Source organism: Oreochromis niloticus, linkage group LG4, assembly GCF_001858045.2.
Source record: "Oreochromis niloticus isolate F11D_XX linkage group LG4, O_niloticus_UMD_NMBU, whole genome shotgun sequence".
In the NCBI taxonomy this organism is placed as follows: Eukaryota; Metazoa; Chordata; class Actinopteri; order Cichliformes; family Cichlidae; genus Oreochromis; species Oreochromis niloticus.
Window position 1 is genome coordinate 5,421,730 of NC_031969.2, and position 12,676 is coordinate 5,434,405.

Sequence of the window (12,676 nt, forward strand, 5' to 3'; positions counted from 1 at the left end):
ACACAATCTCACCACCAGGCGTCGCTGTTGACACTACAGGGTTTTTTAATGAAACCGCTTTCATTAACCAGTCGGACAACCGGCCTGATGCAATAGAACTGTTCTTACCTCTAATCAATAATCGCACGATTTGTTCACAGGTTTAACACTTTTAATTGAGAAGCTCCCTTTTTAGGAACACCTTTAAACCACATACTTGTTTCTTTTTAGCTAACTTTGTTAGCAAGTTAGTCTTTACTTTTAGCTAACTATCGCCCTTAGAATGCATGTTTGCCAACCTGAAACTGTTACTGTAGCTATTCGTATATATGTTTCTTGGTTAACCATTCTTTGCTTTAAGGAACACATTTTAACCATTTACTGGTTTTCTTAGTAATAGAAATATACTTGAGCTTGCATCGACTTTTCTCTAACTGCTCATAAACACATTCAACCTGAATTGTAGCAACTGTAGCCATTTCCATATTCATTGCCATCAATGTATCAGCTACCTTTAGCTAATTATACATTTCTTTATTAGAATACATTTAAACACTGCTTTAGCTAAAAGTCCTTTGTTGCAAGAAACACCATTTTTACCAAGTTATTCATCATTATCATTCAGCCACGTACTCATTTTAGAAATAATTTTCATCCATTTCATTAACAGTTTGGCAGCTAACTATTAGTCTTAGTAAAACCAATTATTGTAACCACTGCCTTTGATTGTATAGCCTTCTTCACATGCTAGCTTTCACATGGCTCACCCAAAAGATGCTCAGCAGACTCGCCTTATAATTAACTGAACTGTGTTCTTACCAATATCATTGGTTGAGTTACTTTACTACAGGCAAGTAAACAAGTTAAATGTCATTTTCAACCTACTACCAAACTTGCTGTAACAATAAAGAGTTAACGGATAATTATTCCCAGTGTTGTAAAAGCACACCGCTTGCAGGTTTGACTTTTTTTATTAGCATTTTTCTTTCTCTATGTCATATATGGTAAACCTTTGAGTCCTTGCAAAATTAAGTTCCCAGAAATGTACAGCTTTATTTTCTTCAGCAAAGCCTGCCCTTTTCTGCACAACCGACTCATCATATCTCAGAACACAGAGTTCACCATCCAGTCACATCTTAAGCCTCAAAAGCTCTTCATGTGACTGACCGAGCTCTCAGTGGCAAGGTATACTCTGTTCTTATGGATTATAAAAAAGGGGAACAGTGTGAATACATCATCAGGCCTGGGATGAACAGAGGCGCTTGGCAATGTTATATACAAACAGGAGGTGGGAGTGCAGAGGGGAGGAAAGAGGAGGGGGTATTGGAGACCCCAGCATGGTGTGATGACTGTTCTCCCCTTTTCCTGTGGCATGGTCCCGAGTGGACAGAAGAGCAATTCCCTGTATGGTCCACAAATCCCAGAATGCCTTGTGAGTGAGCGAGTGAGCACACTTAGGGTGAAAACGTTAAAGGGAGAGGGTGGCAAAAGTTGTGGGAAGGAAAGAGGGGCTGTTTTGATGTCCTGTGGACAACACGGGGTCCATTTTTCACAACAACAGATAAAATTCAAATGTTCGGTTTCAGGGCCGGCTGGAAAATTGAACAGAGCAGGTAGAATTCAGACCTACCAACCAACCAACCCACCTTCACCCTTTTTTACACTCTGAGAACAGATCAAACATGTTTGTGTGTGTGTGTGTGTCTGTTTATAATACATTTATGTATAAGTGCTGTATATGTATTCTTTACTGGTATTTTACAAGATTCCCTGATGGCCAGCGCAGAGAGAAACAGGAACCAAAATAACAAAAAAAACTAAACAAAAATAAAAAGGAAAAGGAGGCTCATCCAATTTTACATACAGTAAAAATCATTGGTGGGAGAAAAGAAGAAGGGCGCAGTGCCTGGATTTGTCCATAGGGAGGAGCACTTTGTGTCTGATCAACCCCAATTAGATTGGAAGGAAGAGACAGTGACAGGAGGGGCGGGAGAGCAGAGGGCTGAGGGAGGACCAGGAGGAGCGGGCAGTCCACCCTGTCAGTTTGCTGTTCTGTTGGGTCATCTTCAGTGGGGCAGCTGGTTGTTTTGCTTGCTGGGTTGTTGAGTGTTTTGTGATCTCCTCATCCTTCTCCCCTCGTCCCTCCCGGGTTGAAGTGAAGCAATCGACGGAGGTCTGACTGGCCCACGTCACTCCAGACAGGAGGACAGATGGTGTCACTCTGAGGAGAACCATAAAGAGAAACAAGACAGAAAAAAAATGATCAACAGACACCAGGATGAGGTTAGTTTATGTTTACCTTACAGGCAGCGGGACACACCAGAGAACTGACACCACACTCGGAGCCAGGCTAGCTTCTTCTGATTTACAGAGCAGACAGAAAACGCTCTTCTTTTTTCTGTGCTACGTTTGTTTGAACATTGGATTGGGCAGATCGGGCGATGGAGGGATCAGACAGCTACTTCCAAGGATTGAGGATGTACACATGTGTATACTTTGTCACTTTTTAACCTCTAATCTAAATATTATTGCGCCAATGATAAATTGATTTATAAAATGTCTTGACCTGTTACAGCAGGAGTTGTGCTCAACCTGTCAAACACATGTGACCCAGTACACAAAAACCCAGCTAAAGATACAGAACCAGAATCCTGGATGCACACACACCACACAGCCAAGCAAAGATGCAACCAAGAACAAGCAGACCTTCAAATATTTTGTAATCCGAATCTCCCTCCAGGAATTTGCTGACATTTGTTATTCTTTATCAGTGCTAGGATCATTATTCTTCATACCGACACAGTGATTTTTATCCTCTTCGTGATAAATTCAAAAACTGCAGTGAAAAAGTAGCCGGTAATACACACGAATAATCAACACAACAATAGTTGTAGTCTACTTCACTGTGATGTGTTTTCACAACAAAACAAAACTTTATTTATATAGCACCAAATCACAACAACAGTTGTCTCAAGGTGCTTGAGGTATAGATTTTCTGCAGAAGCATAAATCTGCAGTTAGTGACACTGGTGACTTTTGCTTTTCAGCAGTTTTTAATAACAAGTTTAAATATTTACAATCGTTCTATAAGTCAACTATTTACCTGTTTGTATTATTACTAAACTACAATAACTCAAAGAATGGACTCTTTTGACATCTTCATGGTCAAAGTGTTTTGAAAGGCATAAATGAAACTTGTTTTTCTGTTAATCTAAATGTTTTTTTAATTTTAGGAAACATAAAAAAAAGAAACCATAAAAAAAAATTTGACTTTAGCCGTGTTTTCTCCTGCTGCGTCACATATCAGTCAATACTGGTGGAAAAACCCACAAAACATTAATTAATCATTCAATCAATTTTTATCAGCTATGAATGATGAAATCATTAAATCCTGGAGAACTATTCACTGAAACGATTCCCAACCTCACCTGTCAAAACACATTTTGAAACCTTTAAATCTCATCTAGTCGTCCATCAGTCCAAAACTCCAAAGAGGCTCAGTTTACAGCGATGAGATGGAGGTGAAGCAGTAAACACTCACACTAAACCGCTAACTACAGGACATTCAACTCGCTGTGAGTCAATAATGATCACGCTGAAGGCAAACACCACACCCAGACTCACAGTTGGCAGGTGAACACGAGTTATGTGACAGAAAGAGACGGCAGCGGCGCCAAACTGAACACCTGGTTCTGATCTTTAATTCAGTAACAAACAGGCTGACGGAGGTTTTCTATATTTAACAGTAAACAGGTCAGAGTCACTGCTTAATAAAAACAAATAAGCTCTGAGGTTTCATTTTTACAGGATTGTTCTTGGCCTCCTGTAAGATCTGCAGAGCCAGACACACATTTTACTGATTCATGGATTCAAAATATTTAGAAATTAAAATAAAATTCATACTTTGGAGCATAACTCACTTTATTGTGTAATTACTCCATCACTACTCAAGACTGCTGGAATGAAGTAAAAGGCATCTTCCTACAGTGCATGTGAATGATCTCAATCAGACTCACCTTATGTAAGCTTCTTGGCTTTGTTGTAGAGCGAATCCACCACTTTGCTCATGTTCTGAATGGTCTCTAGTGCCGCCTCGTACGTCTTATCCACCACCGGCTCATCAAACACAATCAGCACGCCTTCACCTTGGTCCAAAATACCTGTGGAGTAGGAAGGAGTGAAAGCAGGAAAGAGCCACAAAACATCAATATTTAAAAGAGGAAAACACTCGTACACACTCCACAGTCATGTATAGAAAGACCTGCATCAGGCTTGGGACTGACATTATAACATTATAAACCATACTGCACACTTAAATTCTATTTTTAAAAAAAGACCTTTGATCGGGGATAATTAATGTTTGACAGTTTTGGGGGGGGGGGGGGGTCTTTTTAAACTTTCTTAAAAGTCCTTTAGTTGTTATATATTTTTTAAACATATGCAAAAATGTGGAGGTCAACAGTTATTTAGCTACTTTACCTGTAGCTTAAAATATTGTTCCAAGGGCTTTGCTTAAACAAAGAAAACTTAGTGTATCGGATATCCACTTTATATACTTCGCTCAAAGAATGAAAGAACACTTAGCATCAAGTCAGTTAAACTTGTGGGACATTGATGTAGTCAGTGAAGTAGCAGAGGAGGTTGTTAATCAGTTTCAGCTGATTAACAGCAACAATGAGACAACCTCCAAAACAGGAATGGTCTTAAAGCTGGAGAACACTGACATTTTTCCCTTCCTCATCTTTCACTAGTTTTGCATTTGGCTAGGGTGACCATCACCACTGGTAGCATGGGGTGATACCTGAACCCTACCTACAGAGGTAGTTCAACTACTCCAGGATGGTACATAAATACGATGCGTGTCATTGTCAGAAGGTTTGCTGTGTCCCAGGACAGTCTCAAGAACACAAGACTGTGGAGACTGCAGGACACAGACAGTTACTCTAGGAGAGCTGGACGGGGACGTAGCAGACCCTCAGCACATCGGCAGGATCAGTATCTGCTGGTTTGTGCAAGCCGGAACAGGATGAGCACTGCCAGAGCTACAAAGTGACCTCCAGCAGCCACAGGTGTGAATGTGTGTGACCAAACAATCAGAAACCGCTCTACAGACACCCTGACTGCTATCAGGTATTAGGATGAAATCCTTGGACCCATTGTAAGACCCTACTCCCGTGCTGGTCCTGGGTTCCTTTTGGTGCACGACAATGCCCAGCCTTACACATCGAGAGGATGCAGGAAGTTCCTGACAGATGAAGGAATTGATACCACTGACTGGCCTCCATCCTGGCCTGATTAAGTCAGGCCAGGATGGAGGCCAGTCAGTGGATTTAAATCCAACAGAACACCTCTGGGATATTATGTTGTGGGCTAGGTTACATGTCAGACTGTCCAGGAGCTCAGTGATGCCCTGGCCCAGATCTGGGAGGAGATTCCCCAGCACAACATCCATCATCTACAGTACCATTCTGAGCTGCTATTGTGACATTTTGGCAAATTGGACCAGCCCACTCCATCATTTTTTTTTTTACTTGTGTGTCTTTAAATTCAGCCCTGTGTAGGTTGATCGTTTTTATTTCCATCAAACTCTGTGACATCCTTTCATTCCTAACACATTACACATCCATATCATATACACAATCCAAGTATTCAGTGAAAAAAAAACACCCACACGTACCATGAAACTTCGAATCCAAGATCATTTGTGATAATTTCCTCTCCACGTCTCCCTGCAAGACACAGCATGAGTGCAGCTATCACAATATAAACCTTTTGGAAATACTTAAAGCAGGCAACTCGTGCATAATGAAAATGAAATACTAACCAGCAAGAGCAAAAGCTTACCTTAGGGAGTTTGATGAGGGAGGAAATGTGTGCTATCTGTCAGAGAAGAGAATATGAGCAAGTGCTTATTAACACAAAGCAGTAATCAGCACACTACACAGGATTACACAGGTAGCTGGTTATTCCACATGAGCCATGTTCATATCCGTCAGAAGTGACTGGAGAGGATTACCTGGACCCTGGAGAATGGCTCGATGACCCTGATGAGGTTCTGCTCCAGCAGGTTATCATACAGCTTGGTCAGGTGGGTGCTGATGATGGGATCATCCCGCAGCTCTGCTTTGTACTCTGTTAGTGCCTGGGGAGGGGAAGAAGAGGCCATTTTTCATCACAAATGACAGGGGTTCAAATATTATTACAACTGAAAATGTGATCCACACAAACCAGTCTACTAACCACAATGTCAAGAAAAAAGTCATCAAACTCTACATACACTCACCTTTTCAAAGTCTGCCAGCGACCGGTTCTTGCTGGCTTGTGCCACACATTTCAGCGAGTCTGTCTGTGGGAGAGAAAGAGAGGGATGGATAACAGCAGAGTCAACATGACTGAACAGCTTTTACTGACAGATACTGGACAAAAAACAACCAAGTGTTCACAAATATACAGTAAATCCTGCAGAAAGCCGTCCATTTGGGGAAAATGGTTACTGTTGCCACGGCTGCCCATTCTCACACAGCATATTATGCAGCTCATGGTGCAAAGAGAGGATCACGTCTCTGTAACTCTGCTGGAGGGATGGAACGTCATGCTTACAAAACACATTCCCTCATTTGCTGTTGTGTTAACGCGTGAGTCCAAAACCTCCAACAGGTGTTCAGCTGGGGTGAGATTAAGCAGCAACATGTGGATGCTACAAATACCAGACTTATTTACAGCCTGGTTTTTAAAGAGGATCAAAGTTAGGGGGTGCTCCCACTATGACCTACAGGTGTGCTCACTCAGGCAGCTGTAGCAGACACCTGTCTGCTTGGCTTCACCTTCACTAAAAGGAGTCACTGAACTGGACCTCTCCAGCATGTTTGCTGTGTTGAGGCCTTTTGGAACATTTTTAATACTATGATCCATTCTAAATAATTTGGCGTGCTGTGTGGAAGAGTCAGTGCTTCAGATTTGGTGAGTGCCTTTCTAGTATTCTACAGTCTTTACTTGGCACTAATGAGTAGGTATGTGTTTGTGCTACAACCACAAACACGGTTAACTGGGTCACTTCTGGCTCCAAAAGAAAGTAATCCAAAAGCAGACTTAAGCAATGCTAGCCCATCACTTAAGTCCATCTTTATCTGGATTACAGGACCATGCACAGAGCAATCCAAAGCTCCACATCCTTTTTGAAGTCTGGCTAGGATAGAAATAATAGTTCCAGGCAAAGTCTATTGTATTTTTAAAGTTTTTAAGTAAAATAAAAAGTTGAAACAAAGAGTGATACCTGTCTGCCGGCATACCGCAGAGCTAGCTTGCCGCTAATGAGGGCCTGGACATCTTCTGGCCTGAGGCAGAGAAGCAGATATGTCAGACACAGCATGGCGACTCCTTTGGAAACAGTTTTGTATTTCCAGTAGCTGTATTAACTTCTAAAGGCCCCAGTGATGTAGAGCACTTACGCATTGAGCATGATTTTGCAGAGCAGCATGTATTTGAGGGCTGTGATGGCTCGGGGGCTGTCGATGGAGTCGTAGCCCTCGAAGGCCTCGTAGAAGTAGGAGTAAGCCGTCTTCCAGTCTTTCTCCTCCGCTGCGTGAATGATCCCTGGAAACACGTTAGCGCACACAAATGTCAAGCTGGCAACGCTGCACAGACGCGCATTTCAATTTGTTTCTTGCTTTTACGAAGGGTACCTGACTGCATGTCTAAAGCTGCTTGTAGTTTGGGTGGGCAGTAGATGGCATTGGCGGTTGTCCTAGCAGACGTGAGGGCTGCGCGGGCCTTGGGCAGGTTACTGAGGGCGTGGTACGTCTTACTCTCCAGCAGCTGAACCTCCACTAGCAGGGCCTTATCATCCATCTTCTTGAGCTCCTGCAGCAACTGGGAGCCTGGAGAAAGAAGACATGCAGTAGAGTCAGATCTCAGCGTGAGATTATTCTTCAGACAGGTGGAAAACCTGGAGTCCTTAAATAAGGACTAAAACTATTTTAAAAAATTGTTTTATAGTACACTAATATGTTTTCTGCAAGTTGTACACACAAGGTTTGTCTTGTCAGGCAAGTTAAAAACTGAAATGTGAGGAGATTTTCACCCACCAAGCTGCAGAGCCTCCTGGTAGCACTTTGTGTCGAAGTACAGTGAGATGAGTCGAGCCTGAGGAGAGAGGAGAGGTTATTTCTCCCCCTGAATGTAAACCTGATAAACTGTTAATTTCTGCTGATAAGAACATCCTGGGGTATATAAAGGGTGGTGAGCTGGGTTTCTTTGCTGCTCACTATCCAGATTATTGAGATTTAGTTTGTAGCTCAGTTATATGTTATTATTAGGTTCACATGAGTAAAAAAATAAAGTGCTAATTAAGTACAAATTAAGTTATTATTATTACTCTCTGGGTGTCTTCCAATCCTGATCCTGGTCTTCTTCCTGTTAAAAGGGAGTTTTTCCTTCTCACTTTTTCTTTCCCACAAGAAAAGACTAGACTCCAATAAAAAGGGGAACTAAACACATCCGCCTGTTCACAGAGCGTTACTGCTCGCCCAAATAAACGTGAAAGGTAAAGACCTGGCTACTGAACAAAGTGATCAGTGCAGTTGAGGCATAAGAGCAGCACATCTCACCTCTAGCGCCTGTCTGAGGAAGGTCCTCTTCTCAGCCTTGGCCCACTCTATGCATTCAAGGCAGAGCTCTACCTCCTGACCCGTGGCAGCCTCCATGTCCAGGAACAGGTCCAGCAGGGAGCGGACCAGCCGGGCTGCCTTGGCCTTGGAGATGGAGTTGAGGAAGGGCCGGACATATTTTAGCAGCCCCCCGAGCTCTGAGAAGAGGATAAATAGAAAAAAATGATTATTTTTTGTCTTTTTCTGAAATTATGCAATTTCAGAAAAAGACAACTTCAAACTGTTTTCTCAGTGATGGAGGAAAAAACCAAGTCTGTTACTTTTAGATTTCAATAAAGCCACATGTCTTATGATTCATCTGTAAGTCACGAACCTCAATGTTTTCTGTCTTTGGACTCAACCGACAATTTAAAAGAATGGCCTGTGTCATTCACTGCTGCCAATAAAAACACAAACTTGATCCTTTAAAGTCCTCAGCAGTCGTCCCTGACAGTTATTCTACACATGTCTGTTCTGTTGTTTGAAAGATTTATACCACTTCAAGCACAAGAGGAACAAACTGTTCAGCCAAAGGCAACTGGAGCCTTCCCGTTAACTTCCACCAGCTACCACCTACCTGGTAGCAAGCTCTGGTTTGTTTGTTTTATTCAGTAGAAAAAGTCCCAAAAGTTGCAGCGACCAAAAAACATTTTAGGCTAAACCAAAAGAGTAAAAGTCTGATTATTTCCAGTTTTATTTTCTAAAGTTTAACAGACATTTATGTTCAGGAAAAGGTCAGAAATAAAATTAAAGTGGACAAATTTTTGGCCAAAAGCTGCTCTGAGCCTGGAAAAAGAAACCTGTGCAAGATACATCTTTGGATGTGCTTGGACGCATCATCAGTGATGTAACCTGTGAGGTCATTGGGTCTTTCGGGTCTTTCAACATCGGACACCTACACCCAGGCGACCCAGCAAAGGTTGATGAGACCTCAGCCTGCATCCCAGCAGCAGCCACCCATGGATCAGTCCTCTTCATCCACAGCCACCTTGTGGCCTTCTCTGTGGCTTCACATACAGACCAGAAGGCGCTCTTCCTAGCCACTCCTGTTAGGCCCAGTTGGTTTAGGACTTTGCAGAGTGAGCACCCTGCAAAGCCTCTGCAGCCCACCTCTACTGGCTCACTTCTCTACTAGCTCCTGGCACGTTTCCTTTCATTTGCCTCTTCCATATGCTCTTCCCAGGATCACTCATGGCAGATTTCATGGCAAAAATCAGTCACCTTATGTTGACCTCATTGTGAAAACGTCATGGAGTTAAGGACAGATGTGAAGGAGATTTTAGGTTCTCCTTGAAGGCTTTAGGCAAAGAAAGCCTCACAGAATCTACCTGAGCTTACAGAAGGGACAGTGAATTCTGATGTTGTGGGTCTGAAGTGTTCAAACTACTTTGTCCCAATGTCGAACTACAAAAAGCACAGTTTCGATGCCCATATTATCATAGTCAGTGTTTTATTCTGGTTACACAAACAAGGAAATTGAAAAATACCACTTCATTAGCAGTCAAATCAAACAGCTGTATTAAGAAATGCTGCTCACGTAATCTCTTTTCTGCTATCATTATCCACATGAACTTTTTTCCTTATAAAGGTTTTCATTATCTCAGCAGTCAGTTAATTAATGATCACTATAAAACATGGCAAAATTTCCCTTTCATCATTTCAAATGAAGTTTCTTTCAGTTGCTGCGTCCGCAGCAGGTGGATCTACATTACTGAGCCCACCACCATCATATTTAATACAATACCAAACAATTTCATAGCAAGCTGATTTCACTAAGGCTCAGAATTCAGCTGTGGGTGTTCGAGACACAGGCCTGTCAGTATACTAGGAAGTGACAGAACTCATTGACATGATCATCTTCGTCACTTATATATTATACTTCTGCATCAGATCTACATCACAGCTTACATCAAAATTGGAACCCATTTTTTCCCGCAGAAGCCTAAATCAAGCTTCAGTAGTGTTGCCTATTTGCTTCCCTGAACAGCAAGTTTTATTAAACCTAGCTGTGAACTGTGTGACACCATTATGTCCAGAGATCTGGCATCTGCACATGTCAGCCTGAAAGCCTGTAAACATGTTGGTCATTCCAGTCCTGCTCACACTGACAGGGCAAAAATCTAATTTTTCATCCAGTCTCTTTGCCTTTCAGTGGTCCAGTGAATCCATAACTAAAGGGGGTAATGAAGGAAGCAATGAAACACCTTTCCTAACTTCTGGTTCACTTCATTCACTCACTTATGAACCTTTCTTAGCAAACCTGATGATTCAACCAAAACCCTAGACCAGAACAAACGTACTTGATCTAGCATGGACCATAGCCCTAATATTTCATGTGACTCAGGTTTTTCAGGAGTTTGCTCACAGGTTTCATCAAGATGCCCAAACAAGAGTTGGTTAAAACTGGTTTCCTATTGGTCTAGGTGCTCAACATTCACAGCGTATGTAAACAAATCATAAACAGCGTGTTAAAAATCAGGGCACTGCGTTGTGTTTACCTGCGGCCTGTCCCGTCTTCGCCAGCAGCCCCCCCAGCTCCAGGATGCTCTGTTCTTTGACACGCACCGCCTCCTCATCGCTGTCCTGGATGTCCCGCTTCACTACAACACACATAATGATGATGTCATCTGATCCGTGTTAACGTGAATCACCGCGATATACAAACAGTGAAAATGCAGATGTCCCATTACCACTTCCGTCTCTTAACGCTACAAGACATAACTGTCATGAGCGGAATGAGGTGGATGGCGAGCAGCCAAGAGGCTCCAGAAGCTGCGAAATACCGGAGCTGTCACAGTGAAACAATAAACAGCATTGGCGACTAAACCACTAAGCCTTTACAAAGGACAGAAAGAATCACAACCCTGCACTGACATGCGTTATGATTAAGACGGTGATATTAGGCAACAAACTCGTTTTTTAAGTAAGTTTCTTTGTCGGCCTGTCATCTGACCAGACAAGGGATAGCTGCTAACAACACTGGCTGCTAGCTAACATTAACTAGCCAGCTGTCACCCAAGTCACTGTCAAATGAATGAGCAGGGGTAGCTAACATTAGCTTGTCTGATAAGCTAGCCGGTATATTGCTAGCCGGCTAGCCCGCTGCTGCTGACTCACTGTGCAAAGCAGTCGGCAAAAAGACACGGGCAGCACTGAGCTAGCTAGCTCGCGTTAGCTTAGCCGCTACCTAGCGAGCAAAGAGCAAGCCTGGCTAGCTGAGCTGCTCCAGGACTGATGGAGCAAAGTAAAGGCTCTGTGTCTACTCGTAAAATAACTTTCTCTCTAGCGCCAAGTTTTGCGGAATATATTTACCTATTGAATGTAAGATATCAATAGAGGCATTCCGGTCTGTTCCAAGAAGAGACTGTGCTCTCTGAAACTCAGCCACTGCCGCGGCTGCCATCTTTCCTCTGCCTGCCTCCGCTCCACTTTGCTGGTGGTTTTCCGGTCAGGTCGTTCACAGGGTCGGAACAATGTCTCCCTCTACAGGTCGCGTCCAGTACTACGCTGGGAAACGGCGCTTGGAAAAGTTTCACGGCATATTAAGCTCTAACAGCAATGCACAGTATTAACTGTCAATTATGTTTGGACAATTTTTAACATACATGTTTCCTCCAGTCATTAATGCAGAGCGTTAATGACTGATGGGCTCAATTTTCAGTTTTTTACTCATACTGAATGAAATGAAACTTTATATGTTCTAAATGATGGTACTGTCATTAATGCAGAGCGTTAATGACTGGGGCTGCAGAGGTTCAATGAGGCCATTTCTGTGACAAGTTTTTTAAAAATGCTGAGGAATGGGTTTTTAACACAGCAAGGGAAAGACTGTATATTAAAGATGGACACATATTCCAGTTCTCAAACCAATGTGAAGGGTCTTTAAACCCCTTTCTCTTGTGCAAAAAACACATCACGTGTTACAGTAGTGTCCTCAATAAACACTTTGCTGATGGGCTCAATTTTCAGTTTTTTACTCATACTGAATGAAATGAAACTTTATATGTTCTAAATGATGGTACTGTGCAGTGCAATCATTTACACAAAAAACC

The 12,676-nt window shown here is 42.5% G+C and overlaps 1 protein-coding gene across 1 annotated transcript; it reads right to left on the reverse strand.

Moving 5' to 3' along the window:
* Positions 1-754: 754 nt before the first annotated feature.
* On the reverse strand, positions 755-12,094 carry LOC100703712 (26S proteasome non-ATPase regulatory subunit 11A). The gene is made up of 13 exons (XM_003446402.5): positions 11,937-12,094; positions 11,123-11,224; positions 8,586-8,782; positions 8,064-8,121; positions 7,662-7,856; positions 7,428-7,572; positions 7,253-7,313; positions 6,263-6,325; positions 5,996-6,121; positions 5,824-5,859; positions 5,657-5,708; positions 3,996-4,139; positions 755-2,200 (listed from the first exon to the last, which is right to left on the reverse strand). Exons 1-12 carry the CDS (start codon positions 12,025-12,027, stop codon positions 3,997-3,999), a joined length of 1,269 nt encoding a protein of 422 aa, XP_003446450.1. The 5' UTR covers positions 12,028-12,094; the 3' UTR covers positions 755-2,200; position 3,996.
* Positions 12,095-12,676: the final 582 nt, after the last annotated feature.

What these genes read in the sequence shown, in the direction of transcription:
- LOC100703712 (XM_003446402.5), bottom strand. Translation starts at nt 12,027, where the DNA reads ATGGCAGCCGCGGCAGTGGCTGAGTTTCAGAGAGCACAGTCTCTTCTT. An exon ending in TGATATCTTACATTCAATAG is followed by an intron (nt 11,225 to 11,936) that starts GTAAATATATTC and finishes TGTGTGTTGTAG; the next exon opens with TGAAGCGGGACATCCAGGAC. An exon ending in AGCCATTCTCCAGGGTCCAG is followed by an intron (nt 5,860 to 5,995) that starts GTAATCCTCTCC and finishes CTTCTCTGACAG; the next exon opens with ATAGCACACATTTCCTCCCT.